This window comes from Heteronotia binoei, chromosome 12, assembly GCF_032191835.1.
Source record: "Heteronotia binoei isolate CCM8104 ecotype False Entrance Well chromosome 12, APGP_CSIRO_Hbin_v1, whole genome shotgun sequence".
Classification (NCBI taxonomy): domain Eukaryota; kingdom Metazoa; phylum Chordata; class Lepidosauria; order Squamata; family Gekkonidae; genus Heteronotia; species Heteronotia binoei.
Window position 1 is genome coordinate 15,326,957 of NC_083234.1, and position 12,733 is coordinate 15,339,689.

At 45.1% G+C, this 12,733-nt stretch overlaps 1 protein-coding gene across 11 annotated transcripts in view; it reads left to right on the forward strand.

The window, feature by feature from the left end:
• GRAMD1B (GRAM domain containing 1B) overlaps nucleotides 1-12,733 on the forward strand; it is a 339,519-nt gene that overhangs the window by 256,773 nt on the left and 70,013 nt on the right. For 8 of the 11 annotated variants that reach the window (XM_060251475.1, XM_060251468.1, XM_060251469.1 and 5 more), the window contains one exon: nucleotides 7,078-7,300. In XM_060251475.1, the coding sequence (XP_060107458.1) occupies nucleotides 7,078-7,300 (223 nt within the window). The remainder of the gene's footprint in view (nucleotides 1-7,077; nucleotides 7,301-12,733) is intronic. The other 3 variants (XM_060251471.1, XM_060251473.1, XM_060251474.1) reach the window with 1 other exon arrangement.

Genomic DNA, 12,733 nt, shown 5'->3' on the forward strand with positions numbered 1-12,733 from the left:
CAGCCACATTCTTGCTCCTGAACTTGCAATAGATCTTTCAAGATTCTCTTCACAACCATGAGAAAAGTAATATGAATGAATGAGTGAGTGAACGCAGTAACTGAGATATGTGCTTTCTGTACTTGCACAGAACCACAGAATGCATATAGCTGCATTAATAAGCTCCAATTGTACCACTTTCAATTTTACATATTTATTTTGTAGATGTATCACCAACAGCTTTTTTTCCCTCTAGTGATATACAGAACTTATCCCTTTTTATTTCTGTGGCGTTTTCAGCAGCTCTACCCCATGGTTGTTGGATCATCACAGATCCTCTAAAGCACAGTATCCATGGGTTTTCCGCAGCAACTTCTACACACGTGCCTGCCCTCCTAACACTTTCCTCCAACCCCCCAAAAGACAGTACTTTTTCTCTCCATGCTTTCTTGTGCATCCGTCTGTTTGTTTGGAGAATTCAGGACTAATGGTGCATTTTTGGTCCCTCCAGAGCAGGGGGTGGCCAAGCTTGCTTAACATAAGAGCCACATAGAATAAACATCAGATATCTGAGAGCCGCAAAACACGAGCATCAGATGTTTGAGAGCTGTAAAACATGAGCATCAGATGTCTGAGAGCAGACAGGCAGGCAGGAAAATAGATAATAGATTTTTGGGGAGGGAGAGGTGGAAAGAAAGCAATTTTAACTTTAAATGTGTTCTCCAAGCTGCCGGCTGTATTGGCTTGGAGAAGCGATTTAAAGAGACAAATGAACATCAGATTTCTGAACATTTTATATATAAATATGAGACCCCTGGTTATTAGCCAACAGTGTGTCCAAACCCCCCCCCCCCCCAATATGACTTTTACAGTGTCCAGAGACTGTAGAAGCAAAGTTGTTAGGTCTGGTATAAGAAGATCAGGGCCTTTTTTGAGCAGGAACACACAGGAACGCAGTTCCGGCTGGCTTGGCACCAGGGGGTGTGGCCTAATATGCAAATGAGCTCCAGCTGGCTTTTTCTACAAAAAGCCCTGTGTGAAAGAATGGCGATGTCAGGAGGTGTGGCCTATTATGCAAATGAGTTCCTGCTGGGCTTCTTCTACATAAAAAGCCCTGAAGAAGATTATATTTTGCCAGCTGAATCAGCGCATTGGTAGACATGCGCTAGTCTTCAGTAGGCGGCCGTCGCAGGTATGCAGAAGAAGAAAAAATCGGGGTTGCTTCAGAGTTCTGACTCAGTTGGGAATTGTGACTCCGATATTGTCATGGCGGTAGCATGGGCAAGTCTTATAAGTTGTAAAAGAGCAAGAAAGGTTTTTTGCGGAGGCCTCAAAAGCTTGCTTGTTGCCTTGTGACTTTGTGGTTATTATGTACATAAAGGCAGTCAAGTCACAACTGACTTCCGGTGACCTCAGCAAGGGGCTTTCTGGGCAAGCGAGAAAGCAGAGGGGGTTTGCAGTTGTCTTCCTTGTAAGAGACTTCCGTGGTGATCTCAGAAACTAGGCAAGGTTGTCACTTGGATGGGAGATCTGGAGAGAGCAGGCCGTGCCTTGCTCTCCCCCCCCCCACCCCGATGTTGTAGGTCCAATGTCATAGGAAGTGCTAATAAAATGTAAAAATTTGTACATTAAGAAGTAGGGGAACTGCATGGTGTGAAATAAGGCTTTCCAATTTCCATTTCAGGTGGTGTGTCTGAAGTTCTGATTTTCTAGCTTTACCTTATAATCAGGGGTGGAATTCTAGCAGGAGCTCCTTTGCATACTAGGCCACACCTCCCTGATGTAGCCAATCCTGCAAGAGCTTACAGGGCTCCTCGTACAGGGCCTACTGTAAGCTCCAGGAGGATTGGCTACGTCAGGGGTGTGTGGCCTAATGTGCAAAGGAGCTCCTGCTAGAATCCCACCCCTGCTTATAATCATGATGTCTGGGAATTTGTTTTCTCCTTGCGAAAGGCTCAATCTTTGCAGTGTGACCCCAGATCCTTGAATTTAAAAGCTGTTCACAGGAGACCGTCTGCTGGTGTAGCCTTGGCGGTGTTGTGTCTACAACAGACTTGTTGGGAGAGCAGAGGCAGGAGGTTATCCGGGGTTCTGGCCCGCGCCTCCGGCCAGCCGGTCTCCTAAAGCATTATTATAATTCCCCCCCCCCCCGAAGTGGGTCAAGCCGTTTTGTCATTTCAAGCGTGGATTCTTGGTTCTTTTGCAAGCCCTGGTTGCCATGGGAACAGCAGAAGGCATTTGTCATGGCTGTTCTTGGGCCGGATTCAAACTCTGGGACTGAAACAGGAACAGCAAAGGTTTTTTGAGAGAGACGGGGTAGGGGGTGGCTGTGGGGAAGGCAGGCAAATAAGAACTGCCGTGCCACGTGCCCGAAATGGGTATGTTGCGACTGTCCTCTCCGAATGCTGAGCAGCAATGTTGTATCTAAAGCTTGTACCCGCAAAATCTTGTCGGTTTCTAAAGTGCAACTGGACTTTTAAAAGTGGCTTAGGTTAATGTGCTGTGTAATTTTAAACGTAAGCAAGCAGAATAATAGAATTCATAGTGCTGGAAGGGATCTCCAGGGTCATCTAGGCCAACCCCCTGCGCAATGCAGGAAACTCACACATACCTCCCCCCACTACACCCCCAGTGATACCTGCTGCACACCCAGAAGAAGAAGAAGACTGCAGATTTATACCCCACCCTTCTCTCTGAATCAGAGACTCAGAGCAGCTTACAATCTCTTATATCTTCTCCCCCCACAACAGACACCCTGTGAGGTGGGTGGGGCTGAGAGGGCGCTCACAGCAGCTGCCCTTCCAAGGATAACTCTGCTAGAGCTATGGCTGACCCAAGGCCATTCCAGCAGCTGCAAGTGGAGGAGTGGAGAATCAAGCCCAGTTCTCCCAGATAAGAGTCCGCACACTTAACCACTACACCAAACTGGCAAAACAAAACAAAACCAGCCCTCCAGGATCTCTGGCCAAACTGGCCTGGATGAAAATTGCTGCCTGATCCCAAAATGGCGAACAGCATTTCCTTGGGTGTGTCAGTAGAGCATTTCCCTGCCAAAACTGAACATGTGCATGAGCCAGGATCCAGCTTGACCCGACCCACCCCAAAATTGCCCACACATAATATAATGTTTGGTCAGCCCTTTTTGTTGCTGCATGGTTCTGCAGCACAGCAGTGTGTGACCCAGACTTCTATGGAACACTTTAAGAGAGATCTCCAGCGCCTTTTAAATGGTCCACCAAGTTGGGAAGAAATTTTCAAGTGCCCCATCCGTGAGCTGTTTTTTGGGGGGTGGGAGGAATAGAGAAATGGGGTCAGTATCTCTCCCCCATTTCATATCACATGTGAGTATTTATCCGGACCACCTTGGGGACTGATAGTTCTAGAAACACTCTGCTCTTTACTTGCTGTTGAGACATTTTGCCCTTTTCCAGTTATTTTTCCTCCTTTTTTCCATGACACGATGCTCCGTAACGTTGGTGTGCGACACCGTGCAGAACCAGTTGAGTGCGATATAGACAGTAGGCAAATCTGGGTCTGAGAGCATCAGTGGCCCTGCTTTGAGGAAGAGAGTATTATAGGATAGCTGGAACACTGGGCCAGGGAGGCCTTGCTCGGCCACGGCATGCACTGCATGGCCCGTGATTCGTTCAGCCTCTCTTGACCTCACAGGGTTCTTGTGAGGGTAAAATGACAAGATCATGGTAATTGAAGCCTTGACAGGAAAAATGAAGAAATAGGGTGGCCAGGTCTTCGCTGGCCATCAGTGGGGGATGGGGAGGGGAGGCTTGCCAGATCCAAGTTGGAAAGAAGAAGAGATTGGATTTATACCCTGCCCTTCACTCGGAGTCTCAGAGCGGCTTACACTCTCCTTCCCTTCCTCTCCCCACGACAGACACCCTGTGAGGCAAGTGGGGCTGAGAGAACTCCGAGAGAACTGCTCTTGAGAAAACAGCTGTGAGAAAACTGACTGACCCAAGCTCACCCAGCGGGCTGGATGTGGAGGAGTGGGGAATCAAACGTGGTTCTCCAGATTAGAGTCTGCCACTCTTAAAACCACTGCACCAATCTGGCTCTCAAACTCCTGGAGATTTGAGGAAACTTGGAGATTTCAGGATGAAGTCTGGGGAGGCCAGGGACCTCAAATGGGGTACCATACCATGGAGTCCATCTTCTAAAGCACCCATTTTATCCAAGGAAACTGATATCTTTGGTCTGAAGATGAGCTGTAACTCTGGGAGGGATCCTGAGGCTGCACCTGGAGGTTGGCATCCCTAGGAAATCTACACCAATAGAAGCCTGAGAAAGTTTAGTGGGGCTCTGTCATGCCCTAGGCCTAGAGGGCCTGCAGGAGCCTACCTTGGAGTTGCTAAGTGGGCTTACATCTCCCAAGATCCCGTCTGTCCCTCTGATTAGGTGGGCAGCAGTTTTGGAGAGAAAACTGACCCAGAGGGGGTAGGATTTGGGAGGAAAGCATAAAAAGGCCAAACTACAGACAGGGTTGGAGAAGCCACAGAGGAATCTGCAAATGTGTAGTTTTGCCGACTGCAGAAGAATGCCAAAGAAGCAACCAGTATATAAATTACTGCCAAGTCAAGTTTGGGTTTTCCATGCCTACAATGGTGGGAGGCAGTTAGGACTTACTGATCTTTTCTTTCAGCAGCATTTTATGTAAACAAATCTGGGTAGATCAAGGTGCCGGAAATGAGTTGAATTCCTCTTGAGTGACTTTGTGGACAAGCTATCTCAATCCCTTTCACTCCTTCAGACTCCTTTGGAGTCGACCAACTTTGGGATGTCCTGATGGTGGGAATAGGATGCAGGACTGAAACCTTTCCCTCTGAAAGCCAAATTTGGGAACTTTTGTGCCTTCTGCTTTTTTTTAAAAAAAAATAGATTTGCCAGCTCCAGGTTGAGAAATAGCTGGAGATCTTGGAGGTGGTGTGGTGGTGGTGTGTGTGAAGCCTGAAGAAGGTGGGATTTGGGGAGGGGTGGGAATTCAGTGGGGCCTAATGCCACAGAATCCACTTTCCAGAGTGGCCATTTTCTCCAGGCGAATGGATCTCTATTGCTCAGAGATCAGTTGTATTCCCAGGCGATCTCCAGCCACCGTCTGACAGTTGGCAACTCTGTTTTGGAATCCACAGACGGCCCAACATTTTATATCTGTACTCTGCCTTGTTCCTTTTAAGGATTATTTTATTTAAAGCAATTTTATTTAGTAACATATGGTAACAGTATCTATTTCTTGCATCGTTAATAACTTCTTTATCTATCCCATATATTACTTTCTAACCACCCCTCCCCCCCGTTACTTGACCCCTGCCAGTGTTATTTACTTAAAAAACTAACATTTAAAGGTACCCTTAACTAATAAAAACAAAGATTAATATTCTTCTTCCTTCTAAGACTTAATCATCAAAAATTGTCCAATGTCCTTTTATTTTCCACTCTTTTTCTACTAAACTTTTTCCACTCCATCTTAAAAACTTCTAAGTCATAGTCTCTTAAAATTCTTGTTAATTTGTCCATTTCACTCCATGTCATAACTTTTACAATCCAATCCCATTTTTCTGGTATTTTTTCTTGCTTCCACAACTGCGCATAAAGTGTCCTAACAGCTGGAAGTCCTAACAGATTATAGTTCTGTCTTCTTTTGGAAATTTTTCCATTTGTAATCCGAACAGAAAAGTCTCTTTGAGATTTCACTACTTCATCTTCTGTAGACCATTTTAAAAGTAATTTATAAAATCTTGAAATTAATTTTTCATTGTCTCCAAGCAGAACTTTTTCCATTTCTGTTTGCTCTCTTATTCCTTCAGTTTTAATATTTTCCACCAACCTCTTTATTTGTTGCATTTGGAACTAATCATATTTATTATTCAACTCTTCAGCAGTTTTCAATTTTATTTTGCCACTTTGTATTTTTAATAGTTGATTGTATGACAACCACTTTTCTTCACCCATCTCAGCTGTTATTTTTATTACTTCTGCTGGCACTATCCATAATGGTTTTCTCTCATCCCCATACTTCTTATATTTCATCCAAGTATTTAGCAAATTATTTCTTATATAATGGTGAGAGAAAAAACCATCCATCTTTCCCCCCCCATAATACATATAAGCGTGCCAGCCAAATTATTTCCATGACCTTCCAATGCTAAAAGTTTTTTGTTTAACAGCATCACCCATTCTTTTATCCACTCTAGACAAACTGCTTCATGATATAATTTTAAATCTGGTAATTGGAATCCTCCTCTCTCTTTTGCATCTGTTAAGATTTTCATTTTGATCCTTGATTTCTTCCCAGCCCACACAAACTCTGAAATTTTTCTTTGCCATTTATTAAATTGTTTACTGTCTTTCACAATCGGAATAGTTTGAAACAAATACATTATTCTTGGCAAAATATTCATTTTAATTGCAGCTATTCTGCCAAGCAATGACAAATTAAGTTTATTCCATTTTATCATATCTTCATCCATTTTACGCCATAGCTTCTCATAATTGTTTTTAAACAAGTCAGTATTCTTCATTGTTATCTCCACACCCAAATATTTTACCTTAGAGGTAACTTCACATCCCGTTATCTTCTGCGGTTCCTTTGTTTGCTTACTTGCATATTTTTACATAGAAGTTTTGATTTTTCTTTATTAATACACAGTCCCGCCAATTTCCCATATCCTTGTATTTTAGCTAACAACAAAGGTGTGACTTGTATGGGATTTTCATTTATTAACATTATATCATCTGCAAATGCTCTATATTAGTAAGTAAATCCTTTTACTTTTAATCCTTCTATTTCTTTATCTTCTTGGATTTGCATCAGTAAGATTTCAAGAGTCATTATAAACAACAGTGGGAAAAGCGGACAGCCTTGTCTTGCACCTTTGCTAATTATCATGTCTTTTGTAAGATCTGCATTTATACATAACCTTGCACGTTGTTCAGTATATATTGCTTTTATCATCCTTCTAAAGTTTTCCCCCAACTCCATTTTCTCCATTACTGCAAACATAAAGTCCCAATTTAAATTATCAAATGCTTTCTCTGCCCTTTTGAGGATTATTGACTCCCTTTTTCCCCCTCTCCCCCTGCCAGCACTGCCAGTAACTCGAACCGCAGCACTCCCGCTTGCTCCCCGATCCTTCGCAAACGCTCCCGGTCTCCGACGCCGCAGGACCTTCAAGGAGACGCCATGGTGGAAAAAGGCTCGGATCACTCTTCAGACAAGTCCCCTTCCACGCCAGAGCAAGGCGTACAGCGGAGCTGTTCCTCTCAGTCCGGTCGGAGCGGGGCCAAGAATTCCAAGGTGAGCCCGGTTGTTTCTTTGGCTGTAGGAAACGGACCGCCACTTTAGCGCTTACTCTTTCCTTACTGTCTTCGGTTGATGTGGTTTTTTTTCAAGCAGTTGTTTCCTAACTTTCTCCTCTGCTAACAAAATAACAGGGTGGTGTGCTTGATTATCTGCTTGTGTGCTGGTGTGCTCTAGGGTTGCCAATCTCCAGGCCCTGTCAGCGGAGATCGGGACCACGGAGGCAAAACAAAGCTGGAGAAAAACAATAAACTCACTCAGTATAGAAAATAATTCTCTGTATAATCCACAAAATGCAATTTCCGAAGAGCAAATAACAATTCAGTGGTACAGAACGAAGACCATCCTATGCACGACACAACTACCGTACTGTCCAAAAACCGTATAACATTTCAACTGTAGTCCTTTGAATAATTAAAGAACCGGTCCAATTTTGTTTCGGATATGAAGTATCCTTCAGGGGACCGTCTTATGTATTCATAGATTCAATAGAGTTGAGGCGCCATAATTCATTTCCTGGCTTCCCAAGTTTCTATTTTGTTTTAATTCATTTTTTCTGGAACGTCACTGCCAATTACAATCCATCAGCATTTGGTTTGCGTACCATTGAATTGTTATTTGCTATTCAGAAATTGCATTTCGTGGATTATATAGAGAATTATTTTCTACACAGGGTGAGTTTGTTGTTCTTCTCCAACATCCAGGTCATGGCTGGAGATCTTCTGGGATTACAACTGATCTCCAGGTGACAGAGATCAGTTCACTTGGAGGAAACGGCAACTTTGGAAGGTGGGCTCTGTGTTGAAGCCCCTCTCTTCCCCAAAACCCACCCTTCTCAGGCTGGACCCCCAAAATCTCAACTTGGAGCTGGCAACCTGAGTGTGCACGTATGCCCCCTCTAGAAAATGATGGACCCGGGAAAAACTATAAAGGCTTCCAGGGGTGACCATTTTGAACTATGAAAGTCCCTTTCTTTAGCATGTATGTCTCTTCCAGAAAGCTGAAGACAGCAATCATTGGGCTTCTAAATTATACAGACAAGGGCTGATTCTGCACTAACTTTGCTCCGCGCCAGGCTTCTGTTTCTCTCTGGAACAAGCTAGAAATTTTGCACCAGCTGCTCCGCACTGCCGTTTTGCGTGATTTGCTGCGCCGCAGTGTAAACCTGAAAAAAACAGGTTTACACTGTGGCGTGGCAAATCATGGGTTTTCCCCATGCAAAATGGCGGCGCAGAGCAGCTGGTGCGAAATCGCTAGCTTGCTCCAGAGAGAAACGGAAGCCTGACACGGAGCAAAGTTAGTGCAGAATCAGCCTAGATTTAGAAAGGGATAAGGAAAACAAATGGTCATATTCAGCAAGTTCAGCCGGTACTACGCATGAAGTCAGCGTGGGCCGTGCCACATGGAACGATTCCTCGGAAACCAGCCAGTTAATTTTGAGAGAAAGCTTCCAGAAGGTAGAAAGTTTGGAAACCTCTGCAGTGCCTCAGTGCGTATGGCGATCTCTCTTCTGTACCTTCTGCCCCCACACAGCGTGGCCCAAGAATAAGGCCTGCATGGCTGTTTTCTAGCAGCGCTGTAGTCCTGAACCCCGTGGAGGCTCAAGCTGAATGGTTGTGGCTCTGTGGACTCGACGTGGGGCCGGCCCTAGACTGTCCTGCACTCTAGGCAAGGATAACTTCTGCCCCCCCCCCCTGCACTGATAATGTCACTGAGTCACATGGTGGGGCAGTGAATTGGTGCCCCTAGAAGGCCAGCGCCCTAGGCAATCGCCTAGTTTCACGTAACACGCTGCCTCTGAATTGGCGGGCCCCCATGTTGCAGGAAACGCTCATTTTCTTTCACGGTAGACTGTTCCTCCGCCAGCAAAGCGGCAGGATTTATTAGACTTTGTGGAACACCGCAGTTGCTCCTGAGAGAGAATTTATTATAATCAGTGTTCGTGAGAAGAATTGTGATGTATCTTATGGGACCTGGACCATTTGTGTCTTTAAAAAAAAAAAAATTCTCTGCCTTATCGCTTTAGTCAGCGGGGCCTTATAAAATCCAGATCTCAGTGCCATGAATGAACAGAGCAGGATATTACAGCGGGTAGCTGAAGTTTCCTGTTGGGGAAAAAAAAATGCTTATGGGGATTTAATTTGCAAAGATGAAACATTCACTAGAGGACTAGGCTGCTCCCTCCGTTACAGTGTCAGGCGCCACAAAACGAGCTGGCACGTTGCTTGTAGTGGGGAGTAATTTTCAGTACTGCTAAAATGCACCTATTCCCGATGCAACTGCCAGAATATTTTTTATCAATGGACAGTCTCAAATCTAAGAAGAGCTTTTGCTTTGGCAAGAATGAACGCTGTTCCTTCAGCGGTTTTGGCGGGCAGATATCACGCAGGTGCTCGTAGGATAAAATCAAAACTATCGAACATATGTTTATGGAGTGCCTTGTATTCAACGAATTGAGGGCTGATTTAGTCACCCCCCTTTACTTTAAAATATGGAATTGCTAAATGTGCAAGTCCAGGTGTCACGGCTACTGTTGGATACAAACGATTGTGACACCCTCTCGGGCAAAATTCATAGGCCCAATAAGGCAATATACGAGAAATAGTCCTGAATGTTAAATCCAGAGGAGTTAGCCATGTTAGTCTGTTGCTGCAAAATAGTAAAGAGCCCAGTAGCACCTTTAAGACTAACAAATTTGATTGTAGCATAAACATTCAAGAAACACGGCTCCCTTTGTCAGATTGTACAATAAAATTTGTTAATCCTGAGTAAGGTCTTCTAAAATAATTTTTGGTTCTAATTTTTGGTAGGTAGGTAGACAGACAGGCAGCCAGCCAGCCAGCCAGTTAGATAGATAAGATAGATTACACCTATTTTGTTGTCTGTGAAGAGTGATGCCTTCAGCCACTGACTCAGAGACTAAGTTGTTTTCTCCTCCAAAAAAAGGGTCCCCTTAATGGGGAACACAAACCTTGTTGATTATGGAAGTGTCTTTTTATTTATTGTGTTTATTTAAAACTTTTCTTAGCTTCTGGAGCTAAGGCGGTTTACAGTACAGGCAAAACATGTAAAATAAAGTAGATTAAAAACATATACAGTACCCCAAAATTAAAAACACTGCTTAGGACTGCCAGTAAGCTTAACCAAATGCGGTCCTAAACCAAATGTGTTCCTTAATAAAGCTGTGTTCAGCTGCCTTCCAAATACTGAATTTTTGCACCTACCTAGGGAGGTTATTCCATTATCAGTCGTGGGGCTGTGGTGGAGAAATTTAAAAGGTGTCTCTTAGTTACCCACCCAATGAGCATCTTTGTTTGATGGGACAGTTGGGGGGATCAGGGACATATTGAAGAAGCTGGTCCTTTAGATACCCCATTTCCAAGCCGTGTAGGGTTTTCGAGTTGTATTTGTTGTTGTTGTGATGTGTTGGGTGGGTTGGGATTTAGGGCTACGTTCAGTAGACAAGACGCAGTCCATTCGTTCAGGGCCCCTCTGAGCCATGAAAGGGTGATTTCCTGCTCTGTTTTTTTTTATCCTGAATTGCAAGTTTAATTTTACTTTCTTTCTCCCCCTTTTTTTTCCTGCATGCCTTTGCCACAATTTTATTTGCACACAAGCGCCTCTCTAAAGTAAGCCTTCTTTCTCTTCTCCAGTCCACCTTACCGTAGAATCAGTTTTTGGTTCCATCCGTGTGCCATTGTGAAGCCTTCCCCTCCACCCGCCTGACCCCTCCCCACCCCCACATTCTCCCAGTTGTTTCCAAGGGAATGTTGACGATCGCTTCTTCCCCCCCCCCCCTTCCTCCATTCAAATGCTTTTGAGCTGTGCAGCTGGGTTTTACTTGAAGGCCGTGCCTGGATGTTCTTGCCTAGATCTGAGTACGAACCCTTTTCATCTGCTAAATGTGCTCTTTAACCTTGGGATGCCCAGGGCTTTTTTTGTAGCAGGAGCTTCTTTGCATATTAGGCCACACACCCCTGATGCATCCAATCCTCCAAGAGCTTACAGGAACATATGAACATATGAAGCTGCCTTCTACTGAATCAGACCCTTGGTCCATCAAAGTCAATATTGTCTACTCAGACTGGCAGCGGCTCGCCAGGGTCTCCAGCTGAGGTTTTTCACGCCTACTCGCCTGGGCCCTTTTTAGTTGGAGAGGCTGGGGATTGAACCTGGGACCTTCTGCTTACCAAGCAAATACTCTACCACTGAGCTACAGCCCCATTCATGGCTCTCCAGGGTCTCCAGCTGAGGTTTTTCGCTCCTATTTGCCTGGACCCTTTTTAGTTGGAGATGCCGGGGATTGAACCTGGGACCTTCTGCTTACCAAGCAGATGCTCTACTGTTGAGCCACTGTCCCACTCTGCAGGACTTTTCTTACAGGGCCTACTGTAAACTCCAGGAGGATTGGCTTCATCAGGAGGGTGCAGGATAGTATGCAAAGGAGTTTCTGCTACAAAAAGTTTCTGCCTTGGGGTTGCCCGTCAGCTAGACAGGATGTCTCCCACCCTCCCTTCGGTGACTGTCTTGATGCTGGAGATCCATGGCTTAACAGCAGTTCCTCGGGAAACCTGGACCATCCTTTCAGCTCCAGTCCTGTTGTTACGAGGCGTCCTCAGGAGCGTGTTGGCAATGATGCCTCAGCTGCTGTATCTGCCGGCCTGTCGTCCCTTCTGCCTTACCACATTTGGCAAGAACAGCCAGAAGCCAGTGACCTCAAAGGAACCTGGCTATTAACACAGATTCCCCAAGCCACGCCCAGGCGAGAGACTTATTTCCCAAAGAATCCTGGGAATTCCTGGGCTCTGCATGAAAGGTCACAGCTACAGCTGCTGGTTCTGGAACTGGTCCCCCCCCCCATTCCCAAGCTGTGGTAGAGGAGAGCGGGGGCAATGAACAGGCTATAGCTGTATCTCAGGCTATTGGAAAAAGAGATTTAACTGTTAATGCTGGAGAATGCATTCTTGTGCTTCCAGCCTCTTTCAGCGTTTCACATTAGGGATCACACGTTCATCTAGCCATTGACTCTCTTTGCAAGGAGGGCCCATCAATCATGTCAAGTAGCGTGCTGCTGAGAGCTTGGTGGTTGTGCCGTATGCACACAGTTGTGCATCGTGTGATCTCCCCCCACCCAATTGTTTGAAAAGGGAAAATCACACAAAACCTTTACTTACAAGTTTGTGCCCATTGGAGGGGGGGGGGGCGGGGTCTGTGGCCACGTGAATTGGTGGCCAGGTGGATGTATGGATTAGGCTCCTGACTTCCTGGTAATGATGGTTTCAGTCTCATTTTACGGCATCCTCTCCTCTTACTCGTAGAAGACGCTTGAGCCTCTGTTGTGAATCTGACCTTCGCATTTTGTAGCTATAGGTTGGAAAAGCAAATGGGTCTGAACAAAAGTTTTAAATGGTTCTGAACTCTTGGAGTGTGTCTGGCGGCTAG